The following is a 24983-nucleotide window of genomic DNA, read 5'->3' as shown; positions in this document are numbered from 1 at the left end:
CAGGATCCCAAACCTCAGAGTTGTATTCTTAGAGGAGTTGATGGTAGACGTTCTAGGAAATTTACTTTGCCTTTAGTTTGGCAAAAAGATTTCTTATCTCTCACTAGTTCTTGGTAATGTCTGAAGGCCCAATTCCTTTGCTATCTTCCCTCAAGTTAATTGTTTCTAAGCTTAACTCAGAGAGCTCTGAGCAATTCTACAATATGTAGATGATGTTCTCATTTGCAGCCCCTCCAAGGAGACTCAGATGAAAATACTATCCAAGTCTTAAACTTTTCAGGAAAATGGTAATACAGAGCTTCCCCAACCAAAGCTCAGATTTCTGACCAAGACATCAACAAACAACCCTAGGGTATACTCTGGTCCCAGGAAAGCCTGCTCTTTCACTGAAGAGAAAGGAGGCTATGTTATATACAGGGCCACGACAAAGAAACTGCTAAGGACATTCCTGGGAATGGCAGACTTGCAGAATATGGATTCCAGGATTTGGGTTGATAGCCAAGCCTTTATATGGGTCCTGACACAGACCCACGTGACTGGACAGAGCAGGAAGAAGCCTTCCAAAGGATTAAAGAGCTGTCAACAGAAGTTCCGACACTAGGAGGCCCTTACTTGGACAAGCCATTCCCCCTGTGTGCAGCAGAGAAACAGGGAGTAACTCGGTGTGCTGACTCAGAATCGGAATCCACTTCCACTACCAGTGGCCTGCCTTTCTGACCAGCTGCAGGACGGCCTGCAGGCTCACAGGCAGTTGCTGCAACAGCACTTTCGGTGGAGGAAACCACCAAGCCCCCTGAAGTTCAAACTCCACACCAGGTGCAAGGAGTGCTAGAGACCGGAGGACATGAAGGCGAACACGAGACTGTGGGCAACATCTCAGCGCATGCCCGGTTCTCAGCTCGGCTTCTCTACTAACACCTGCAAGCACTGACAAACCAACTTACTCCTGTTGCGGAGACCACAGGGCAGAGCTGAAGCTCTGGAAAACCCAGCTGTCACGTGGTTTACTAACAGCAGCAGCTTCATGAAGCAAGGGGTGAGGAAGGCAGGCTACACCACAGTGGGCCTTGCACAGGCGACAGAAGCTCAGGCGTTGCCATCGAACACTTCAGCTCAAAAGGCTGAACTTATTGCTTTGACAAGCGCTTTACAATTAGGAAAAGGCCAACGAGTTAACATTTACACAGACACCAAATATCCTTTCCTAGTGTCACATGTACGTGCAGCAACTTGGGAAGAAAGAGGCCTACTGACTACAAATAACACTCTCATTAAATATGGAAAAGAGATAGTAACTCTTCTTCAGGCAGTACTGGAATCTTTAGAAGTGGCTGTATTCACCGCAGGGCACACCAGAACAAAGACAGGTTAGCAAAGGAACTGCAATAGCAGATAAAGCAGCAAGAAGAGCTGCTACCCAGGAGGTTCTAGAAATGGCTTTAACACCTCAGCCTTTAAAGGTAACGAAAAATCCCCTCTACGCTGAGCCTGAGATAGAACGGGCTCAACGATAGGGGCTGGCGCTGTGGCCTAACAGGTACAACCATCACAGGGGACACAGAAGAGCTCACCTGTCTCTCCCTGTAACTCAGCCTTTCAGATTAATAACTCTTGTTTTTTAAGATTTATTTGAGGGGCCGGAGCTGTGGTGCAGTGGGTTAAAGCCCTGGCCTGCAGTGCCTGCACCCCATATGGGCACCGGTTCGAGTCCCAGTCATTCCACTTCCCATCCAGCTCTCTGCTGTGGCCTGGGAAAGCAGTAGAAGATGGCCCACGTCCTTGGGCCCCTGCACCCACGTGGGAGAACCGGAAGAAGCTCCTGGCTTCAGATCTACTCAGCTCTGGATGTTGCAATCATCTGGTGAGTGAACCAGCAGATGGAAGATCGATCTCTCTCTCTCTCTGCCTTTCAAATAAATAAATAAATAAGTAAATCTTAAAAAAAAAAAAAAAAGGATAAGGTTTGCCAAAAGACCTCAGAAACATGGCTTAAACTACTGCCTGTTGCCCCCTTTAGGATGACCAGGGCACCTAAGGTTGCTTTAAAGCTTAATCCATTTGAGATGCTGCATGGAAGGCCCTTCCTTACTTCTGACCTCTTTGATTTGGAATCTAAAGATCAAATAAGGTATATTACCAGTCTACGTCAGGTACTGATGGAGTACATTAACTAAATTCTCCCAGTGCCAGGGCCCAGAAGACCTTGTTCAATAGAGACCTGGAAGAAAGGATCCCTTGGGACCAACTGCAGCCTACATGGAAGGGACCCGTCAGGTGCTCTTTGTTAAGTTACAAGGCATTTCAAGCTGGGTGCACCTGTCGAGAATTAGACCTCTACCTCTTCAGTCTTCACAGGTGCACGCGGAGGACGTGTGCCTACCCTTCTGAACCAGCTGGAGACCTCAAATACCTCTTCAAAAGGCAAAAACATAGGTAGAGTCTTGGCTTTGTCACGTCAGGGTTGTTACACTTCACAGCAGACATGTTTTACCTGCCTCCTCTGATTCTCTCAGGAAGCTGCTACCGGCAGGAAAATTCCTTAGTGAATTTTTCTATGGTCACAGTAGAAGACCCTGATATACTTCATGAAGCCATTTTTAAAAATCTGTCTACTGCTGGGGGCAACCTAACCACTACTTCAGGCCAGCTTTGATGGCAGGTAATCAAGTCTATGGATGCTCCACCTAAGACGGGCAGGGACAACTGAGGAGCCTTGGAACAGGCACTGGTAGAACACGGAGGAGCAGCAGCAGTGATGAACAGACCGTCACCTCTACTCTAACAGCAGGGAGTTCCCTGAAAGAGAGACTACATGCCTTCAGAACCTGCCAGAGATAACCTATCAGTGCCTTCTATCTGAGAAATAGAATATACTTTTCCTTTCTTAAAGGGGATTCCACCCGTGACTTATCTTTCTCCAAGTATGCTCATCCTGATGGATAAACTCGTCTGTTTCAAAATTTGACAACTTCTGAGAGTAATGATGACCTTGTGGGGGTCACAGCCATTGGCAATGACAGATGAAAATTCTCCAGCTCATGAGCTGGATCCATTAGATGAGACAGGTGGAGGTTTCTGAACCCTAGATGGGCAGGAACAATGCCACTGACCAGCAAGAAGCAAACAGAGAAGATGGAACCACATCCGTCAACAACCCTTTAGATTAAGGGTCCAGAAATTTCTGAGGGTGGAATGATATGGAATAAATAAGCAGGCACCTGGCTGGGTCTGTAGAGCCAGATGTCCTAAGCTGCTGCCACACTCCACTCCCTCACCTGTCAGTCACCACGTCCACTCCGTTACTCCCAAGACCTGTGTGCAGAGGAGACCCAGGGAGCGTGAGCACAGAGGCCTCTCTCCGGCATGCACCTCACTGGAGGACGCCGAGCTCCACGTTTTGGTGCGCAGTGCAGTGTTCCCGGTCCCCGGCCTCCCCGTTCACAGACCGACCTCCCCTATCCCAGACACCATCTGCGGCTTCCCTTTCCTCCCAGTGTGTGGCCAACTCTTTGGCCCACTCATGCTGTGCAGTTCTCTGTGCAGGGCGGCCCACACTTGTGCGTGAATGTATGTTTATTCCCTCGCTGCCAAACAAACTCTGTTCCTGTCTGCACACAACACCAGTCTCTGGTTAGTATTTCTATCTCTGGAGACAGGAACCTGGATGAAAAACTAACAAAGTCATTGCCCACATCAGAAGGAAAAAGAGAGAGAGGTGCGGCTGGAGCATCAGGCTGGGCAGGCGCGCGGAGCTGACGCCACACCAGAACCGGGCGTTCGTCCTGGGGAGCCGGAGCCAGACCAGGGTTTTAAGCAAGACAGGGCCAGGTTCAAGTTCACATTTCTGAATGGTTACTCCGGCTGCAGCAGTACAGAAAATTAAGTTGGAAAGTCTCATAGCTCTGGGCCCTCAGGATGTGAAAAACGGGACATTGTCACCCTGAGCTGGCATTGAAACCGAAGGGGTTTAGCTGGTGCCCAGAATCCCACACACACACACATGATTTTTCTAAGTAGCCTGAGCCAGTGGCCCTCTCACTAAACATTCTAAAAGCCTTCGAAAGTTTTAAGCTGCTCTTCCTGGAGTGCTCCAAGTCCCTTAACAACATTCAAGGCCTGACCCATCCCAGGAGAAGCTGGGCCGTGCTGTTTCCCCAAAACATAAACCCAGGCTGAGAACTTCTGTTTCCGAATCACATTTAAAAGGACGGGCTCACCTCTCTGCAGAGACAGAGAGCGGGGAGGGGGAGGGACTGCACTGCCCACCACGCTCCTGCTCTGCAGGTTCTGTTTTACCACTTGTGAGTGTTATCTGTTAAAACATCTACACTGAGAAAGGTCAGAAAGCAAGGAAGAAAGGAAGAGAAAAGGGAGGGAGGTGGGGTGGGGGTGGCAGTGGGGCAGGACACAGAATCAAGGGATGCTCAGACTCAGAACCTCAGTCTTCTGTTGTCATCCACTGTAAAACCTTTACGACATTTCTTACAAGTCCTGGTGACTGAAACTCCCACAGGAAAACAGTTCTCAAAGGAGATGGAAAACCACAGTGATCTGCACAGACTGTCACTCAGAAAAGCTCTCTAAACAGAAACTCCTGCGGAGGCTCGCCCAGGGCAGCAGCTGCCACCCTCCTGTCCAGGCACAGGTGGAGAGGGAGCCCTGGGGCTCAGGGAGATCCTGGGGTGCACAACTCTGAGTGTGATGCTGGCAGTGCAGCACAGCCCCGGACCCAGGAAAGATCCCCGCCTTGGAATCAAGCCAAAACCAGGGCAGTGCCGCGGGCAAGCGCGCTGCGGCCTCACCACCTCCCGCTCCTGCTTCACCAAGTTGCTGTTGGCCATCACCCCATCACCACCCTTACTGTTACACACTAACCCATGCCAGTCAAGCACAGAAAGAACAGACAGGCTGCTCGATGCTTATCCTGTCTTCTAAAAATAACTGCATCAGAAATTCAGGCACCCATTGCCCATGAAGTCTCAGCCTGAAAAACGACCAGGGAAAGGCCACACACTGCAGCGCTCGCTCCTCTCAGCGGCTGACCAGACCGTCTGACGGCAAAGGCCACCTTCTTTCCACAAAGGACACAGTGACTTTGGAGGAGCAAAGGAAAAAGGTTTTCACAATTCCAAGGACGGATTGGTAGTCCCAAGACACTCCTTATGATCAGGAATCCAGGGCAGCAGTGGGTGGGGACTGGGCCTAGGGGTTAAGGTGTGGTGAAGGGGACTACGCCCTCTAAGCTGTCTGGGCTGGATACCAGCTCTGCTCCTGACTCCAGCTTCCTGTTTAATGCAGCCTGGGAGGCAGCAGTGATGGCTCAAGCAGCGGGGTCCTGGCCACCCAGGAGACCTGAACTGACTTCTTGCCTCGGGGCTTCCGCTCCAGCCTGGGGCTGTTGCCCCCAGAGTATCCGAGGAGTGAGCCAGGGGACAGGAGCTCTCCCTTTCTGAGTCTCTCTGCCTTTCAAATTAATTAACTCCTTTTAAAAGGATCAAAGCCAAAATTAAAAAGTAGATTAAATACAAATCGGAAACTGATGCAGCTGGACTCAGTACAGCACAAGCCCTTCACATGTTACTGATCTGTGTTCGTTGTCTCCTCGTGGGTATTAGAGGACTGCCAAGATCCCTTGCAGGGTTAAGATTTAGTAAGTGTTGCACAAGTAAGTGAAATGACTTCATAAATGAAACTGCCAGATTACAAGTGCACATAATCAAAATAAGCAGATACACGGTGAGTGACAATAAAATGAAATACCTATCTAGCATTTAGCAGATTTTTAAACACCTCCCCCATTTATTTTTTTTAATTATACTTTAGGGGCTGGTGCTGTGGCATAGCAGGTTAATCTGCCACCTGCAATGCCAGCATCCTATATGGGTGCCGGTTCAAGTCCCAGCTGCTCCACTTCCAAGCAAGCTCCCTGCTAATGGCCTAGGAAAGCAGTGGAAGATGGCCCAAGTCCTTGGGCCCCTATACTCATGTGGGAGACCCAGATGAAGCAAATTTTCCAATAAATAAATAAATCTTTAAAAAAAAATAAATAAGACAGACTTACAGAGAGAGGAGACAGAGAGAGATCTTCCATCTGCTGGTTCACTCTCCAAATGGCTGCAATAGCTGGGGTTGGGCCAGGCCGAAGCCAGAAACCACGAGCTTCTTCCCCGTCTCCCATGTGGGTGCAGGGGCCCAAACATGGGCCATCTTCCGCTGCTTTCCCAGGTGCATTAGCAGGAAGCTGGATTGGAAGTGGAGCAGCCAGGACTCGAGCCAGCACCCGTTTGGATGCCAGCATTGCAGGCTGCAGCTTTACCCCACTATACCACAGCGCCGGCCCCATAACTCTGCCTTTTAAATAAATACATCTTTTTGTTTTTAAAGGAAAAGATTTCTTCTTTTTTTTTTAAAGAATTATTTATTTATTTGAAAGAATTACAGAGAGGGAAAGACAAAGACAGAGAGAGAGAGAGAGATCTTCCATCCACTGGTTCACTCCCCAAATGGCCACAATGGCAGGGGCTAGGCCAGGCCAAAGCCAGAAGCCAGGAGCTTCTTCTGGGTCTCCCGTGTGGGTGCAGGGGCCCAAGGACCTGAACCATCCTCCACTCCTTTCGCAGGCACATTAGCAGGGAGCTGGATGGGAAACGGAGCAGCCAGGATTCAAATCAGCACCCATATGGGAAGCTGCCGCTGCAGATGGTGAGTTAAGCCACAGTGCTGGTTCCAAATAAATTTTTTTTAAAAATTATACTTAAAATTTTTTTTCACTGAATACGCTTTCTCATTAGAGACTGTCACAGTAGGGAATAACAATTAGGTATAGTTTTATAATTATGGACAGATTATTTTATCACAAGTCAAATATATTTGAGCATTAAGTCTCAGAACAGAATTTCTAATATTTTAATACATCTACAAGGGTACCTCTTCCCTAATGGAATTTCTCTAAGTGAAGTTCTTCAAGTTTTTCTTTCCTAAGACTTAAAAATCTGTAATGTACAATATCAACCTTTTCTAATTTTCAAAATATTTAACTTTTGATTTCAGAATAGTTTTAAATTTACAAAACAAAAAGTGTGAAGTAGCACAAAAAGTAACCCATATACCTGACACCAAGTTCTCCTTGTTTCTCTTTTCAAAGATTTATTTATTATCTGAAAGATCAAGAGAGAGAGAGAGAGAGGGAAAGACATGCTTGCAACAGCCATGTCTGGGCCAGGCTGAAGCCAGGAGCTAGAACTGCAACTTGGTCTCCCACGTGGATGGCAGGAAGCCAGGCACTTGGCCACCATCGCTGCCTTCCCAGCAGCATTAAGCACAAAGTTGGATCCGAAACACAGAATAGGATTCAAACCAGGGACTCCAATACGGGATGCAAGCATCCCAAAAAGGTGGTTTCATCTGTTTAACCCACTGTGTCTCTGTTCCTGGCTCCTGGCTTTGCTCTGGCCCGGCCCCACCTGTTGCAGGAATTTGGGGAATAAACCAGTGGAGATGATCGATCTATCTATCTATCTATCTATCTCACCCTCCCTCTCTCTCTGACTCTCTGCCTTTCAATATATCAATCTTTTCTAAAATGCCCAGATTGGCAAACTCATAAAGACAGGAAGTAGATTACTGGTTGCCTAAGGCAGGGGTGGGACTGGGACGGGGTGAACAGGGAGGACTGCTAACAGTTATGGGGGTTCTTTCTGAGGTGATGAGATGTTCTGAAGTTACTAGTGCTGACTGCACAATCCTGTAACTATACGGAAAGCCACTGAATTGGTGAATTACATGGTATGTGAAACATCTCACAGCTATTACTAAAAACCAATCAACAAGAAAAAGAAATGAACATTTCCTTGACTCATTTTTCTGGGAACAACAGTAAAATGAGTCAAAGAAATAAAAAGTCAATTCACAAAATAATAAAGTGGTCAACACACACCACACAGAAAAAAGATGTTCAACCTCATTAATAATCAATCAAAGAAACACCAAGAAGCACAAGACACCAAGTGGGTAACACACTGGCAATTCCCACTGTGTGTCAGGATCTGTTCCCAGTAAGAGTATAAAATGGTACACTTCGGACAGTGGCCTGCCAATATTGACGTAAATTTTAAACATGTTCATTAGTTGGGTACCCAACCAGGGATCCCATCACATACATGCTATGTTTTCCCAACCTGACAGGACATCCCATCCTGTTGACAGAAATTCTAAAACAAACGCCTGCAGTGCTGGCATCCCATATGGGTGCCGGCTCGAGTCCTGGATGCCCCACTTCTGATCCAGCTCTCTGCTATGGCCTGGGAAAGCGGTGGAAGATGGCCCAAGTCCTTGGGCCCCTTCACCACGTGGGAGACCCAGAAGAAGCTCCTGGCTTCAGATCAGCTCAGTTCCAGCTATTGCAGCCAATTGGGGAGTGAACCAGTGGATGGAAGACCTCTCTCTCACTCTCTGCCTCTTCTTCTCTCTCTGTGTAACTCTTTCAAATAAATAAATTAAAAAAAAAAAAAAAGATTCTGAGTCCTGGCAAAGGACTGTAGGTGGAAATGCCCAAAGAAAACAGAGCATTGCTGAGAACAAGCTCCCATATGCTAAGCACTGTAGGGGAGGTTCCCTGCGTGCAAAGAGGGAGGAGCTGGAATAACCACGGAGGGGACCCACCTGCACAGTGTCCCTGCACATGTGTCACCTCAGCAGACCTCAGGATAATTTGGGGGAGGGGAGTTAGAGTGGAAACCCCCATCGTGCAGATGAGCAAATATGGTTTAGAGAGGTTGTCACCTGACCTAGTCTCTGCCAAACCCAGGGTAAAGGCCAATCCCAAAGTCAAGGCCAAGTCTACCACATTCTGAAATGTGCTCTCTCCATTATAAATGAGAACAAAACTTCCATGGACAAACACTGTCCCAGAGATCCTTAATCTGCCCCCAAAAGGCAAATTCTCTGTCATTAACAGGGGCTCACCAGCCCCTTTTCCTTACACTAATGAGCGTCAGGAAACATAAGATCCAGCAGTAAACATCACTAAGCCTTAGTTCTAATATTCGGAGTTTGCTGTTGCCATATAAAAATATTAAATTAAAACTATGGAACACTTCAATTTCTGGAAGCATAGCACACCAGGTACCCTGGGGCTAATTCTCCACTTCAAACAATTAAAAACTGTAAGACATCTTTTAAAATGCGAAAATGAACTGACAGGGGAGTAGGCAATATTGAGGTCAAAACAAAACCAAATAAGTGTTGAATCCAGAGAGCAAGTGGAGCTCCCCGGCTGGTTTGGATATCAGCTTAAGTATCCTCCAACGGCCTGTTTGTTAAAGGTTTAGTCCCAGGGCCAGTACTGTGGCGTAGTGGCCTAAGCCTCTGCCTATGGTGCTGGCATCCCACATGGGCGCCGGTTCTAGTCTCAGCTGCTCCTCTAAAAATCCACCTCTCTGCCATGCCTGGGAAAGCAGTGGAAGTTGGCCCAAGCACCTGGGCCCCTGCATGGGAGACCCAGAAGAAGCTCCTGGCTCCTGGCTTTGGATCGGCTCAGCCATTGTGGCCATTTGGGGAGTGAACCAGCAAACGGAAGACCTTTCTCTCTTTCTCTCCCTCTCACTTTTTTAAAAAAAGATTTTATTTATTTAGCAGAGACACAGAGAGAGGTAGACACACACACACACACACACAGAGAGAGAGAGAGAGATAGGGATAGAGAGAGGCAGAGAGAGAGAAGTCTTCCAACTGCTGGTTCACTCCCCAAATAGCCTCAATGGCAGGAGTTGAGCTGATCTGAAGACCGGAGCCAGAAGCTTCTTCCGGGTCTCCCACATGGGTGCAGGGACCCAGGGACTTGGCCATCTTCCACTGCTTTCTCAGGCCATAGCAGAGAGCTGGATCAGAAGTGGAACAGCTGGGATTTGAACCTGAGCCCATGTGGGATGCCGGCACTGCAGGATGGGGCTTTAACTTGCTGTACCACACTGCTGGCCCCAATAAAATCTTTACAAAATAACATAAAACAATATATACTCTTATATACAGTAATATCTTTATGAACCTGAACTAGGGAGGAAGCTCTTAAAAAGAAACATGCTAATCAAAAGAAAAAATTGATGAATTTTTTCAAAATTATTTTTTAAAAAAGATTTATGTAACTATTATTTGAAAGTCAGTGTTACAGAGAGAGAGGGAGAGACAGAAGGAGAAATAGAGAAAGAGATTTTGCATCTGCTGGTTCACTTCCCAAATGATCACAAGGGTCAAGGCTAGGCCAGGTGGAACTCCATCCAGGGCTCCCACGTTGCAGACAGGGGCCCAAGTAGTTAAGCATTTCCCACTGCTTTCCCAGGAGCATTAAAGGGAGCTGACAGGGAGATGGATCAGAAGTGGAGCAGGGGGCTGGCACTGTGGTGTAGTAGACTAAGCCTCTGCCTGTAGCGCAGCACAGAGGCATGGGTTCATGTCCCAGCTGCTCCTCTTCCAATCCAGCTCTCTGTTCATGGGCTGGAAAAGCAGTGGAAGATGGCCCAAGTGCTTGGGCCCCTGCACCCATGTGGGAGACCCAGAAGAGGCTCTGGGTTCCTGGCTTTGGACCGGCCCAGCTCTGATCATTGCAGCCATTTGGGGAGTGAATCAGTGGCTGGAAGATCTTTCTTTCTGTCTCTCCCTCTCACTATCTGTAACTCTACCTCTCAAGTAAATAAATGAAATTATTTTTTAAAAATAAAATACATTAAACAAAAAACCTGAGTCATTAAGAAAGTAATTATATCAAGTTCAAAAACATGGGAAATCAAGTAACACATTGTTTAGAGGTATAAACACATGGTGCAACTACAAAGAGAGGCTTGCGTCTGGCCCAGCAGTTAGGATACTACATCCATGACAAAGCGCCTAAGTCTCACGATTCCAGCGTCCTGCTGATGCAGAGCCCGGGAGGCAGGAGTTCCTGCTGCTCTGTGAGACCTGGGTTGGGTTCCCAGCTCCCAGCTTCAGCTCAGCCACCCCAGCTCCCGCCACTGCAGTCATCTGGGGAGCGACCCAGCAGGGCAGGGCTGGCTTTCTCCCTCCCCTCCCTCTGCCTCGCCAATAAAAATTAAAAATAAAAATGTTTTTTACTGAAAAAAATAAGAGAGTGGTGAAAGTAAGTTTTAGGGATGGCAGGGGGTGGGAGATGTGGGGTGGGGTAGAATCCATAGGGCCACATGGGGGAACCCAAAGATCATGGTAGCATTCTGTGTTGTAAACTAGCAGAGGGTACATAGGTGCTCTTGTAGCTTTATTCTTTAAGGCTAATACACTCTTTCAAATCCTCCCAATATTTCACAAAATTAAACAATGTTCATTTTCACTTTAAACAATGTCTTGAAGCAAGGAGTGCTGGCTGAGTTACAGTAAACCAGGAAAGTCCCTGCCAGGGCCCACACAACCCAGACTACCGAAATGAGAGGGGTTTCGCTCCCTGAGCTATGGCTTATGAGCCATGGACAGAGGTTTCCACCCGGCAGGACAGCAAAATTCAGTCTTCCACCCAGGACAGGAAAGTGACCGCTTGGAGTAACAACTCCAGCAGAGGAAGTGGTGTGGGTGGGGAGAACAGATTCCACTGCCAGACCTTTTAAGACCAGAGGCTGAGAATGTGTTTGATGTTACAAAGCAGTCCCCACGCCTGCTTTCTGGCATGCTCCCCACTCTCAGCTGGAACCCCCACCTCTGAGCCAGGTCCACCTGCATTTCGGCAGGAGTGAACACTCAGTTCTCACTGTGCCCTCTGCTTCCATGCCTTTCAGCTCGAGCCCTGAGAACCATCTGCCTTCAATTCTCAACAAGCACATGTGAATCCAAGCGCCCAAGCCCTGGTATTCTGCGTGTCCTGATGATGGCACTCTCAGGCCAGCCTTCACGCGCTCTGGGACTGCAAAGCTATCGATACCCACACCCAGCTCCGGAAGCACCAGGATCACATGCGGACGCTCCACCCACACACCTGCAGCAGACGCTGAAGTCATCTCGTGCCAAAATGCTTATTCTCTGATCTCTGCTATTTCAATCACTTAAACTTGTGGCCAACAAAAACAAAAACAAAAATTGTGATCTCCAGGATAATAGGCTTCATGCACAAAACGTATCCAGAGCTATTTTTGTTAAAGTTGGGGTCTCTCCCTGTTGTGGTGTCCAGTACTAACATTGTGCCAAACTAACCCCACATCTGCATGCCTCTGTGCCACCCACACAGGCACCATTCCTTGGGGAATCCCAGCACTGTCAAGAGCGGCCACCTGCTCTTTCTCCAGGCAACTCAGAATTCCGCGGCTGCCCTATAGCCGCCCTTTCCGAGTTCTAAACAGGAACGTCCAGGGCAAAGACGCGAAAAGCCTGTGTACACCTGTGTAGTGCAACAAATCCAAGCCAGGGACTGAAAGGCCCCTCTACACAGACACGCGTGCACACGCACACCCTGCAAGGGCACACAGACATGGAATGTCTGGGAGGAGGGTGGGTGACTTTCCACAGTCCATTCTCTAGAACCTTCTGATGCTTCTACCCTGTGCGTGGATTCCCACACCAAACACTGTTTCCTTCCCCAACCCTGCACATTCTCCTGGTTGACCCTCTTGAGGGTCTTGTTCTCCTAACACATATCACTACCAAGCACAAAGTCAGAGACGACTAAGCACTTCATGTGCACGCCTCACTAGCAATTCTACCCAATAAAGAAATGTGTAAGGTAACCACTGTCCCCATTTTACAACTCAAGAAATTGAGGCTTATGGAGGTCAAATATTTGCCCAAAGGCAGACATAGCTAGGAAACACTCACCTAAGAATCAGATAGGAGCCCAGGAATGTTTGGCTGACAAGTTCCCACTTCTAATCGCTAGGACATAGTGCAGGCCTTCTCCACTGCAGGCAATCTCGTCCCAGAGACACGTGGCACTGTCTGGAGCCATCTGATTGTGACAGCTGGGGCGGGGGCTGGAACGCTACAGGGCAACCCGCACAACAAAGATGTACCTCGCCCGAAATGTCAGTAATGTCAAGGCTGAGAAACCCTGCTCTACTGGAAAAAGAAAGAGAAACCATGTTCTGAGCCAAACTCTCATAGTTTAGTCACAGTTCACCGTCTCTACTTCCTGCCAGCTTCTCTCTCTGACCGTGGCCGTGGCATGCCTTGCCCCGTGCCACACTGGAGTTCTTGCCAGTTCCGATCTGCAGTTCCTCTGCAGCCAATCAAGGCTGAACATCCACCCGTCCAACAACACAGACCCTGTCCCTGCATCCACCGTGCTGGTGGTCTAATGGTGGCAGGGGCGAGGGCGGGGAGGAGACAGACCAGTGGTGAGACTGCCTCTACAGAGACTGCTAAGGGCGCCGAGAAGTCAGGGAGTGTTCCTGGCTCAGCTGGGGTGGGCGCTGGCGGGGTTCAGGGCAGCTTCCTAGAAGCATCTGAACCTGAAGGGGTTAAACAGGTCCTTCTCAAAGACCCCTCACCAGAGCCTCTGAGGATCCAAACAGTGACAGCTTTCACTAGCAAGCCTGGGGAATCCTGGGAAACACAGGGGCGGCCCAGAGCAGTCCTTGACTGTGCAGGATGCAGACAATCCCTGCCTCGGGGAAGGGCGGCAGCGGGCTGCTCAGAGGGCTTAGGTCTTGTTTGCCTGCAATCCTGGCAGGCCCCTGTGGCTTTGAACCATCCTGCACCTTGGGGCAGGAGCTAACTGACACTGAATAAGTGCTCCATACACACAGCCAACGTGCGAAGTACCTGCCCTACATGGCAGAATTTGCAGAACAATTCCGTGAAGGAGATGTCGTTACCCTAATTTACAGATGAGGAAGCTAAGCCTTGGTGACAATACGACCAGAGGAACATGGATTCCCACGTGGCTCCAGCCCTCACTGCCACCCTACCTGAGGGCAACTTTGCAGTCAGGGTGGGTCTCAGGCACAGCACTTAGGAGGCCGCCTAGGCTGCTCACCCCATAGCCAGGTGCCCGGGTTTGAGGCCTGGATCCACTTTCACCCAGCTTCCTGCTAATGCACGCCCTGAGCGGTGGCAGGCAGCTGGGCAACACTAGGTCCCTGCCCCTTCCTAACTGGGTTGAGTTCTGGCCTCCTGGTCTACTGTGGCCCAGCCCCAGCTGCTGCAGGCATTTAGGGAGTGAACCAACAAAATGGGCAGGCTGTCTCTCTCCCTCTTTCTTTCAAATATATAAAAATTAAGGCCGGCGCCGTGGCTTTATAGGTTAATCCTCCGCCTGCGGCGCCAGCACCCTGGGTTCTAGTCCCGGTTGGGGCACCAGTTCTGTCCTGGTTGCTCCTCTTCCAGGCAAGCTCTCTGCTGTGGCCCAGGAGTGCAGTGGAGGATGGCCCAAGTGCTTGGGCCCTGCACCTGCATGGGAGACCAGGGGGAAGCGCCTGGCTCCTAGCTTTGGATCAGTGCAGCGCGCCGGCCACAACACGCCAGCCGTAGTGGCCACTTGTGGGGTGAACCAACGGAAAAAGGAAGACCTTTCTCTCTGTCTCTCTTTCTCACTGTCTAACTCTGCCTGTCAAAAAATAAAATAAAACAAAAAAATAAAGCATCTTCGGCACCTCAGTAAAGCCTCCACTGTCAGTCAGTCCTCCTGTGCTCCCACTCTGCTGCGCAGACCTGGCACTTCCTGCACGGTGTCAGGATTCCGTACACGGCTTGCGACACCTTGTCCCCAGGATCTGGCCTCCCCCGTCTCCAGTCCCACCTAACTCATGTCGGCACAGGAAGCACTGACCACGTAAGCAAGCCAAGATTCCCTAGGCTGAAACACCATCAAGCACCCAAAGCCGGGACGGCCTGCCTTGGGGAGACACGGGTCTGGGGAGCAGGCCCAGCCCCTGTCACCACTTCAGTGGACTTCCCCTCACACTTGACTCACCCAAGCAACCCAGTCACCCTGGGGACATCCAACTCTTCCTCCAACATGGGTGCAGGCATGACTCATTCTTTGGTAACACACCAGATGTGGTAGCTGCCTTCCGTTGGGAGACCACACCGCACAAAACATTAGAACCTTAGAAGAACTGAGCACGTGCCCCCGTCCCATCTTTCCTTTTTCCCCAGGTGAAGTTCATACTTGATGGCAGGGGCTGCAGCAGCCAGGCTGGACCATGGGAAGGAAGCCCGGTTTGAGCAAGGACCAAGTGATCAAAGGACTCTTGTTCCCAGACGACCTCACAGAACAGACACGCGGCTCCCCCAGCGCTAGGCTGCACACTCTCAGACTGTCACAGGGTGAGGAACAAACTTCCACTTGGTTTCAGCCACTGCATTTTGAGATTGCTTTGATGGAGCATTTCAGACTATACCCAATTCAAACAAGGCGTGAGCAAGGCTGGTGATTAATCCACTCCAATCTTTGTTGGTAAAACAACAGTAAGAGCAACAATTTGTCAACCACACTATAAAAAGGATTTTGGGGCTGGCGCTGTGGCATAGCAGGTAAAGCCGCTGCCTGCAGCACTGGCATCCCATATGGGTCCCGGTTCGAAGAAGCTCCTGGCTCCTGGCCTTGGATCAGCACAGCTCCAGCTGTTGTGGCCACCTGTGGAGTGAACCAGTGGACCTCTCTCTCTCTCTCTCTCTTCTCTCTGCCTCTGACTCTCTGTAACTCTGCCTTTCAAATAAATAAAATAAATCTTAAAAAAAAAAGGATTTTGTCATTAAAGTGTCATTTTGAAGAAAAAGCTACCATGAGAGGATGTTCCATGAGCATAGAGAAGAAGGAAAAACAAAACGACCCCGTCTGCTTCCTCCAGCCGTACCTCCACGTCCCACAGCGTCCAGGTTACTCCCAGAACAGTCTGTGCGAACTCCAGCCAGGCGCCCCCCTCCCAGCTCATTCCCTGACTCCGACATCCGAGTGGAAAACCTGACAGGTACCTGAAGGGGACCTGCGTCCCCCTAAGAACAGCCCCTTCACTCACCCATCGGAGCCGAGCAAAAGCCGAGTGCTCAGCGCCGAGAGGCACAGAGCGAGGGCTCCACCAACGTGGCACTGGTTATCTGACCTGCCGGAGATCTGGATGCAAAGCCGATGCGCCCAGCCTCCACTGAGGAGCTCGGCTTAGTGAAAGGCAGGCCTGCCGAGCAGCAACAAGGCCATGGCCAAGGGCTGCTGCAGCTGAGCACTCCCTCCTGCACACCCTCAGCCCACGCGGCACGGCCCCTGCTACAACTCGGCCCCTGCTACAGCTCAGGGGTGACAGCTGCCGCAGCACCACCACAGCATCATGTGAATGCTTTAAGGGCACCTAATTAAAAAAAAATTTGACAGGTAGAATTATAGAGAGTGAGAGAGACAGAGAGAAAGGTCTTCCTTCCGTTGGTTCACTCCCCAAATGGCCGCTACGGCAGGCGCTGCGCCGATCCGTAGCCAGGAGCTGGGTGCTTCCTCCCGGTCTCCCACGTGGGTGCAGGGGCCCAAGCATTTGGGCCATCTTCTACTGCTTTCCCAGGCCACGGGAGAAAGCTGAACCGGAAGAGGAGCAACTGGGACTAGAACCCGTCGTCCATATGGGATGCCGGCGCCGCAGGCGGGGGATTGACCAAGTGAGTCATAGCACTGGCCACGGGCACCTAATTTCAACAAGTTCAAAACTAAATCTCCCTGCTCCCCCTCAGCCCTGCTCATCCGCCTCTGCCTCTCACAGTGAGCAGCATCAGTGTCCACCAACGAAAAACTTGGGGTCACTCCCAACTCCTCCCTGCCCTCAAGTCCCTCATCCAAGTAACCACCAAGTTCTGTCCGTTCTACCCCCAAAACCATCTCCCCCTAGCCTAACCCAAGACCATCCTCATTTCTCACCTGGGTGATTCTAGCAGCCTCTTAAGCCCCTTAGTCGGAGCCACTCCTCTCTTTTTTTTTTTTTTTTTTTTTTTTAAAGATTTAGGAGCTGGCGCTGTGGCGTAGCGGGTAAAGCCACTGACTGCAGTGCTGGCATCCCATATGGGTGCCGGTTCGAGTCCCGGCTGCCCCTCTTCTGATCCAGCTCTCTGCTAATGTGCCTGGGAAAGCAGCAGAAGACGGCCCAAGTGGTTAGGTCCCTGCACCCACGTGGGAGACCCGGAAGAAGCTCCTGGTTCCTGGCTCCGGATTGGCCCAGCTCTGGCTGCTGTGGCCATCTGGAGAGTGAACCAGCAGATGGAAGAGCTTTGTCTCTCTCTCTCTCTCTCTCTCTCCCTCCCTCCCTCTGCCTCTCTCTAACTCTGCCTTTCAAATAAATAAATAAATCTTAAAAAAAAAAAAAAAGCTTTATCAGAGTCAGTGCTGCAGTGTAGCTGGTTAACTCTCTCTGTAGCGCCGGCATCCCATACGGGCACCAGTTCGTGTCCCAGCTGCTCCTCTTCTGATTCAGGTCTCTGCTAATGGCCTGGCAGGGCATAGAATGGCTCAGGTGCTTGGGCCCCTGCGCCCATGCGGGAGACCTGGAAGAAGCTCCTGGCTCCTGGCTTCAGATCAGCACAGCTCCAGCCATTGCAGACATTTGGGGAGTGAACCAGCAGATGGAAGACTTTCCTTGTCTCTCCCCGTCTGTAATTCTGCCTCTCAAATAAATAGATCTTTAGAAAAACAGATTTATTTATTTGAAAGGCAGAGATACAGAATAGGGGAGAGGAAGATATCTTCCTTCTCTGGTTCACTCCCCAAATGGCTGCAACGGCCGGGTGGGGCTGGGCTCGGCCAGGCCGAAGCCAGGAGACGCGGGTGCAGGGGCCCAAAGACCTGCGCCATCTCCGCTGCTTTCCCAGGCACCTTAGGAAGGAACTGGATCGGAAGTGGTGCAGCCAGGACTTGAACCAGCACCCATATGGGAAGCCGGCGCAGCAGGTGTAGGCTTAACCTACACCACAGGGCTGGCCCCAAGACCCACTGGCTTTAAAACCTTCTTCACACAGCCAGAGCGAGCTTTCTGATACAGAGAAGCCTCTCATGCCTTCCCGGTAACCTAAAACGTAAGGCCTTTAACCAGGTTCCCAAAGTCCCCTAAGGTCTAGCCGCAGCGCTTTCCTGGCGGCATCTCGTCCGTCTCTCCAGTCTACACCTTCCACTGAGAACAGCACCGCCCCCTCCGGGTCCTGCCCACGACCCTCGGCGTCCTTTGGGGCCCAGAAGCCGCCCTGAAGTCTCCTGGGCCTTACACCTTACATCTGCGACATGATTTAACCTCTGTCACCATCTTAGGAGGGAGATGTTATCACCTCCGCTGTGAGGAAACTGAGGCAGAGGGACGGGACCTAAAGTGCCTACGGCCACAGCACGCGACGGGGTTCAAGCCCCGTGCCCGGCTCCGCACCACGACTCCAGGGTCCAGTCTGCACCACCCGCCCCGTCCCCAGCACCTGTCTACGGAACGAATGAATGAATGGTATCATTTCATTCAGCAAAGTGCCCGGCTCCGCCTAGGCCCCGCCGGCGGACTCGCACCGCCGAGCACCTCGCCCCCTCGCGGCCGCCGAGTGCCCACCCGCCGCGGCGCGCGGGGTCAAGGGGCGGTGACAGCCGGGAGGCGGGGGCGGAGATGCTAGCAGCTGGGGTGTCACCGAGCCCAGGAGGCGACTCGCGCCCCCTCGCCGGGGCGGCTGCTCCGCCCGCCCACTCCCCGCCCCGCTGCCCCGCAGCCGCCGGCCCCACAGCGTGCCCCCAGCCTCGGTTCCCGTCCCACTCCACTTCCCTCCCCTCCCCCACACAACCGTCCCCAGCGTCCCGCCGCACCCCACCCTCCGCCGCCTCTGTCCCGGCCGCCTGGGCGCCCCCGACCCCGGGCGCTCGCTGGCCCTCACCTGCCATGTCCCGGACCCCACCGCAGAGGGAGGTGCATCACGGCCGCGAGAAGGCCGGGGACGGCACTTCAGAGCAGACAAAGGGCGCCGCCATGTTAGAGTCGGGCGGAACAGACCTCGCTGGCTTCCCGGCTGCAACTTCCGGCGCATGCGCAGCTCCCGCGGTGGCTTCGCGACCGCGGACGGGCGCATGCGCCTAGCTGTCCAAAAGTTCCACATTACAGTACTTCTGCGCTTAGAATTGTGGTGCGGCGATTCTTGTGCACTGCCTTGGTTTTCTGTTCCAAATACGCAAGGGTCAGCTTCCATGTGTTGCCGGGTACTTTGTGCCAGGCGCTGAGTTCAAGCTTCACATGCATTGTCTCAAGCCCTCACACCAGCCCTGCCATAGTGTCGTTCTCTGTCGAGGAAGGGAAGAGGGAGGCTCAGAGTAAATGACCGGCCTGAAGCCCCACACGTTGTAAGGGATGGGACGCTAGCGAGGCCCAGAGCTGCAGGCGCCATTGTGTTCCCCAGCCTTTAGCCGATCGGTACCCCCTCTCCCTGTCTGCAGAGATGCGGGATTAGCCTGGGTGGGCGTGAGGATGCCTGAGGAGAGTCAGCAAACTGGCCTTTGTCCACGCCGGGGTCTCCGGGCCGCTGACTTCCCTCCCTCACGTTTGTGGGCTTTTTCCTTTTCTCACTTCTGGTCTTGTTCGTCGTCCCTGATCTCTGATCTTTGACAACACTCTTGCTACCCCCATAAGCTCTTTCTGCTCCCTGGTCTTTTTAGCAGATGCATTCCCTGACCTGGTGGGCCAAGCGCAGGTGCAGAAGTCCGTCAAGGGCGCACTGGCTCCTACACATTCGCGGTCACCACCTTTGTGTACTGGCCTTCAACAGGGGCAACCTGCTCAACTCGCTGCTCTCTTCACACTTTCTGGAGAAACCAAAGATCAGCAGTTGACGTCGCTTGCTTTTTTAAAACATTATTGTGGCAAGAACACTTCAAATGAGGTCTGCTCTAAAACTTTTGAGTGTACAATAGAGTACTGTAGGTACCATGTGGCACAACAGATCTCCGTAATGTATTCACCGGCAGTCAGCTACTTCCTGTTTCTCCCCTCTGCCCAGCCCCTGGCAGCCACAATTCTACTCTGATTCTATGGGTTTGACTATTTTTAGATATCTCACGGAGGTGACCTTCCGTGACCAGCTTATTCCACTCAGTAGAAAGCTCTCGGTGTGTTTCACTCTGCTGAATAGTGCATGACTTCCTTCCTTTTAAAGGCTGGATACTTTTCCATTATTGTTTACAGCACGTTGTCTTTAGCCACTCCTAATGGCTAATGTCCATCAGGACACTTAAGTTGTTTCTACATCCCAGCTATGGTGAATGGTTGCGATGAACTCTGGAGTGCTAATATTTCTGTGAGATCCTGATTTCAGTAAAATACTGAAAATACTGGGTAAATACTCAGAAGTGAAATTGCTGGGTCAGATGGCAGTTCTGTGTTTAATTTTTTGGTTTCAGGAACTGCATATTGTTTTTCACTGTGGTTACTCTCTTTCATAGTCCCACGAACAATAAACAAGTAAACAAGGGCCCCAGGTTTTCCACATCTTTGTCCACATTTGTCTTTTCCTTTTCTTTCTTTCTTTCTTCTTTTCTTTTCTTTTCTTTTCTTTTCTTTTTTCTTTTCTTTTCTTTTTTGACAGGCAGAGTTAGACAGTGAGAGAGAGAGAGACAGAGAGAAAGGTCTTCCTTCCATTGGTTCACCCCTCAAATGGCTGCTAAGAACAGCGCGCTGCGCCAATCCGAAGCCAGGAGCCAGGTGCTTCCTCCTGGTCTCCCATGCAGGTGCAGGACCCAAGCAGAGAGCTGGACTGAAAGAGGAGCAACCGGGACAGAATCCAGAGCCCCAACCGGGATTAGAACCCCGGGTGCTGGCGCTGCAGGTGGAGGTTAGCCAAGTGAGCCACGGCGCCGACCAATTTCCTCTTCTTTTACAGGGAAAACAATAGCAGATTTGATTAGAACAATACTAAGCATCAAATCTATCCCTGTGTCCATCTGCATTGGATGTTGCTGATCAGGACTTAAAATATCTTCTTTCCAGAATCTGAAAACTCAGCTGCAGTTAGAACCCCCGATGCGAATGGGTTCTGACAGTTAGTGAGATGTGGAAGGTGGAGGCGAGGCAGTGGTCATAGACTTGCTGCCTTGAGCTGGTCTCTGCCGGCAAGCAAGCTCACACTAATGTGGGGTTTGCAGTGTGCACAGTGGCTCAGCTCCACCTCATGCGTGTCCAGAGCCATCTCTGAGGTGGGTACAGCCAAACGAACCGTTCTACACCCGGGCGCCAGCTCCCAGTCCAGACGGAGATCTGTGCATCCTGGCTGTTGTGATGCGTCCCCTAACTCCAACAGTATTCTCGTGGCTCCCTGTCTTCCTGACGGTGGCAGGAGTAGTAGTTCCTGATGGGTGAGTTCTATGACGTTCTAGGAACCACCCCTGGAGGTCCAGTTTAGCAAACATGCCTCAGCCCTTCCAGAAATTGTCTAAACATCCAGTTGTCTGTCCTCAATCCCCCTCTGCTGGAGACCACATGGGGAGGACCTGTGGTGATGGAGTGGTCTCTGCTTGGACTGTGTGGATGTCAGCATCCCGGCTATGTCACTGCACAGTAATTTTACAAGATGTTACCACCAGGGGAAACTGGGTAAAAGATACTGGGTGGCAGGGGGACACTCTTCACGCTACTCTTACACTGTCACATTTGTTCCACAATAAAAGTTTAAGTGAAGGGGCAGGACTTGTGGCACAGCAGATGAAGCTGCCGCTTAGGACACTTGTGTCCCATATGAAAGTGCCAGTTCGAGTCTCGGCTGCTCTGCTTCTGATCCAGTGTCCTGGGAAGCAAGGGGTGATGGCCCAAGTGCATGGGTCCCTGCCACCCAAGTGGGAGAGTTGAATGGAGTCCCTGGCTCCTAACTGCAGCCTGGAATAGCCCTGGCCATTGCAGGCCATTTGGGGAGTCAACCAGCAGATGGAAGACTTCTCTTTATCTCACTCCTTCAACTAGATGAAAATAAACATTTTTTAGATAAAAATACACCTGTAATAAATAAAAGAAAGCAAAAAAAGAAAATGTAACTGTTGAGGGGCCGGTGCTGTGGCACAGCAGGTTAAAGCCCTGGCCTGAAGCACCAGCATCCCATATGGGTGCCGGTTCTAGTCCTGGCTGCTCCTCTTCCAATCCAGCTCTCTGCTATGGCCTGGGATAGTGGTGGAAGATGGCCCAAGTCCTTGGGCCCCTGCACCTACATGGGAGACCTGGAGGAAGTTCCTGGCTCCTGGCTTCGGATCAGCGCAGCTCCGGCCGTTGCAGCCATCTGGGGAGTGAACCAGCGGATGGAAGACCTCTCTCTCTGTCTCTACCTCTCTCTCTAACTCTGTAACTCTCTTTCAAAATAAATGAAATAAATCTTAAAAAAAATGTAACTGTTGAATCTGGATAGTGGACAGAATGGAAACTGTTTCATTCCTTTTCTACCTTTGGGTAGTTTTTCAGAAATTTTAAAAAGTGTATGCCAAGGCAAGACTGTGGGGAAAGGAGAACCCTCATACACTGTTGGTGGAAGCCTGAATCAGTACAGCTACTATGGAAAACACTGGGGTGAGCCCCCAGAAAGTTAAAAATAGAACGACTCATGCGGCTGGTGCTGTGGCGTAGTAGGTAAAGCCGCCGCCTGCAGTGCTGGCATCCCATATGGGCACCGCTTCAAGTCCCGGCTGTTCCACTTCCGATCCAGCTCTCTGCTATGGCATGGGAAAGCAGTGGAAGATGGCCTGAGTGCTTAGGCCTCTGCACCTGCATGGGAGACCCGAAAGAAGCTCCTGGCTCCTGGCTTCGGATCAGCGCAGTGATCCAACCAATTGGGGAGTGAACCAGTGGGTGGAAGACCTCTCTCTCCCTCTCCCTCTCCCTCTCCCTCTCCCTCTCCCTCTCCCTCTCCCTCTCCCTCTCCGCGTAACACTGACTTTCAAATAAATAAATAAATATTTTTAAAAAAATAAAAATAGAAGGGCCCTGTTGTCCAGCAATCCGCTTCCAGATACGAATCCACAGGAAAGCAAACCAGTCTGCTGAAAGGACAGCTGTGCTCCCGGGTTCACGGCAGCGCCGTTCCCAGCCGCCGCGGTGTGGGAACCGTCTAAGTGTCTCTGTGTAGTAAATGTGTATTCCGGCCCAACGGGACACTTCAGGCACGGCGAGGATGAGACCCTGTCATCTGCAGCGACATGGACGGACCTGGAGGCTCCTGATGCTCGGTAGAATGAGCCAGGCGCAGGAAGACGAGTCCTGCGTGGTTTCCGTCCCAGGTAGAGGTCGAACCAGCTGAGCGCAGAGAAGCAGAGAGAACAGTGGCTGTCAGACATTGGGGGGAGGACCCGGGAGATGGGGAGAGATGGATTAATGGGTACAAAGTCACAGCCAAATAGGAGGAATGCGTCCTGATGTTCTAGTACCCTGAGGGGTGATTACAGTTAATAATAGTGTACTGTGGAATTCAAAATAGCCACGAGAGAGAATTTTGAGTGTTCTCATCACAAAGAAATAATGGGGCAGGTATTTGACTCCAGCTTCCTGCTAATGTACACCGTGGGAGGCAGTAGGTGACTGTGACTGCCCAAGTTCTTGGGCTCCAGCCACTCACAGGGGAGACCCGGGTCGAGTTTCCAGCTCCTGCCTTTGGCCTGGTTCAGCCCTGACGTGTGCATTTGGGGAGTGACCCAGAAGTGGGAGCTTTCTCTGTTGTCTGTCTCTGTCTCTCTGATTCTCAAAATTTTTTAGAATGTTTATTCATTTACTTATTAGAAAAAGAGAGAGAGAGAGAGAGAGAAAGAGAGAGAGAGAGAGATCTTCCATCTGCTGGTTCACTCCTGAAATGTTTGCAACAGCTGGAACTGGGCCGGACTAAAGCTAGGAGCTTCTTCCAGATCTCCCACGTGGGTGGCAGAGGCCCAAACACTTCTGACATCTTCCACTGCTTTTCCCAGGCCATATGGGATACTGGGCCCTCAAATAAAATTTTGTAAAAAACTAAAAAAAAAAAAAGTGAAAAATATTTGAGGTGATTGATGACTGAAATCTCTGGAGCAGACTGTTACAAATGAACTTCACACAGCAAAGATGTACAATTATTATCTATCAGTTTTTAAAAGTGGAAAAAAAGGTAGGAATGTTAAAACGTACCAAAAAAAGAAAACTAGAAAAAGTGGTTAAAAATAATGCACGCCCAGGATACCTGTGAAGAATTAAGAGACCCTTTCCAAAAGGCATAAAAGGAAATAGGCTCTGCTTAGAGTTAATGTGCTGTGTTTTTAATCCAACTTTTTTTTTTTTTTTTTTTTTGGCAGAGTGGACAGTGAGAGAGAGAGAGACAGAGAGAAAGGTCTTCCTTTGCCGTTGGTTCACCCTCCAATGGCCGCCGCGGCCGGTGTGCTGCGGCCGTCACACCGCGCTGATCCGAAGCCAGGAGCCAGGTGATTCTCCTGGTCTCCCATGGGGTGCAGGGCCCAAGCACCTGGGCCATCCTCCACTGCACTCCCGGGCCACAGCAGAGAGCTGGCCTGGAAGAGGGGCAACCGGGACAGAATCCGGTGCCCCGACCGGGACTAGAACCCGGTGTGCCGGCGCCGCAAGGCAGAGGATTAGCCTAGTGAGCCGCAGCGCCAGCCAATCCAACATTTTAAGACTATTGTAGGGGCCGGTATTGTGGGATAGTGGGTTAAGTTGCAGCCTACAATGCCAGCATCCCATGTGGGCGCCGTTCAAGTTCCGGCTGCTCCATTCTCAATCCAACTCCCTGCTAATAGACTGGGGAAAGCAACAGAAGATGGTCCAAGTACTTGTGCCCTTATACCAACATGGGAGACCCAGATGAAGCTCTTGGCTCCTGGTTTCAGACTATCCCAGGCCATTTGGGAGAATGAACCAGCGGATGACGGATCTTAGCTCTGTCTCTCCTTCTCTCTGTAACTCTTTCTAATAAATCAGTAAAACCTGTGTCATCAAATTGATAAGCTAAATCATATAAACTGACATCAGTTCAGCCTCAGCTCCTCAAGTTTCCAACTACAAAGTGATCAAGCCCTTAAACAACCACCCTTGTCAGGAAAGGGCAGGCTT

General features: G+C 50.8%; 1 protein-coding gene across 7 annotated transcripts in view; it reads right to left on the bottom strand.

Annotated features, from left to right (window-relative positions):
• ZBTB17 (zinc finger and BTB domain containing 17) overlaps positions 1-18981 on the bottom strand; it is a 43431-nt gene extending 24450 nt beyond the window's left edge. For 2 of the 7 annotated variants that reach the window (XR_016211270.1, XM_089301469.1), the window contains exon 1: positions 18808-18979. Coding sequence is in view for 3 of the 7 variants with exons in the window: in XM_089301469.1 (XP_089157595.1) it covers positions 18808-18845 (38 nt within the window). In the remaining 4 variants the exon portion in view is untranslated. Of the gene's footprint in view, positions 1-18807 lie in introns of all 7 variants that reach the window. The other 5 variants (XR_007915789.3, XM_089301471.1, XM_017338267.4 and 2 more) reach the window with 4 other exon arrangements.
• Between the last annotated feature and the right edge of the window lie 6002 nt (positions 18982-24983).

Source organism: Oryctolagus cuniculus, chromosome 7 (genome assembly GCF_051225735.1).
Source record: "Oryctolagus cuniculus isolate XC-2025 breed Fujian yellow rabbit chromosome 7, ASM5122573v1, whole genome shotgun sequence".
NCBI classification, from domain to species: Eukaryota; Metazoa; Chordata; class Mammalia; order Lagomorpha; family Leporidae; genus Oryctolagus; species Oryctolagus cuniculus.
This window is presented reverse-complemented; position numbering and strand designations above follow the sequence as displayed.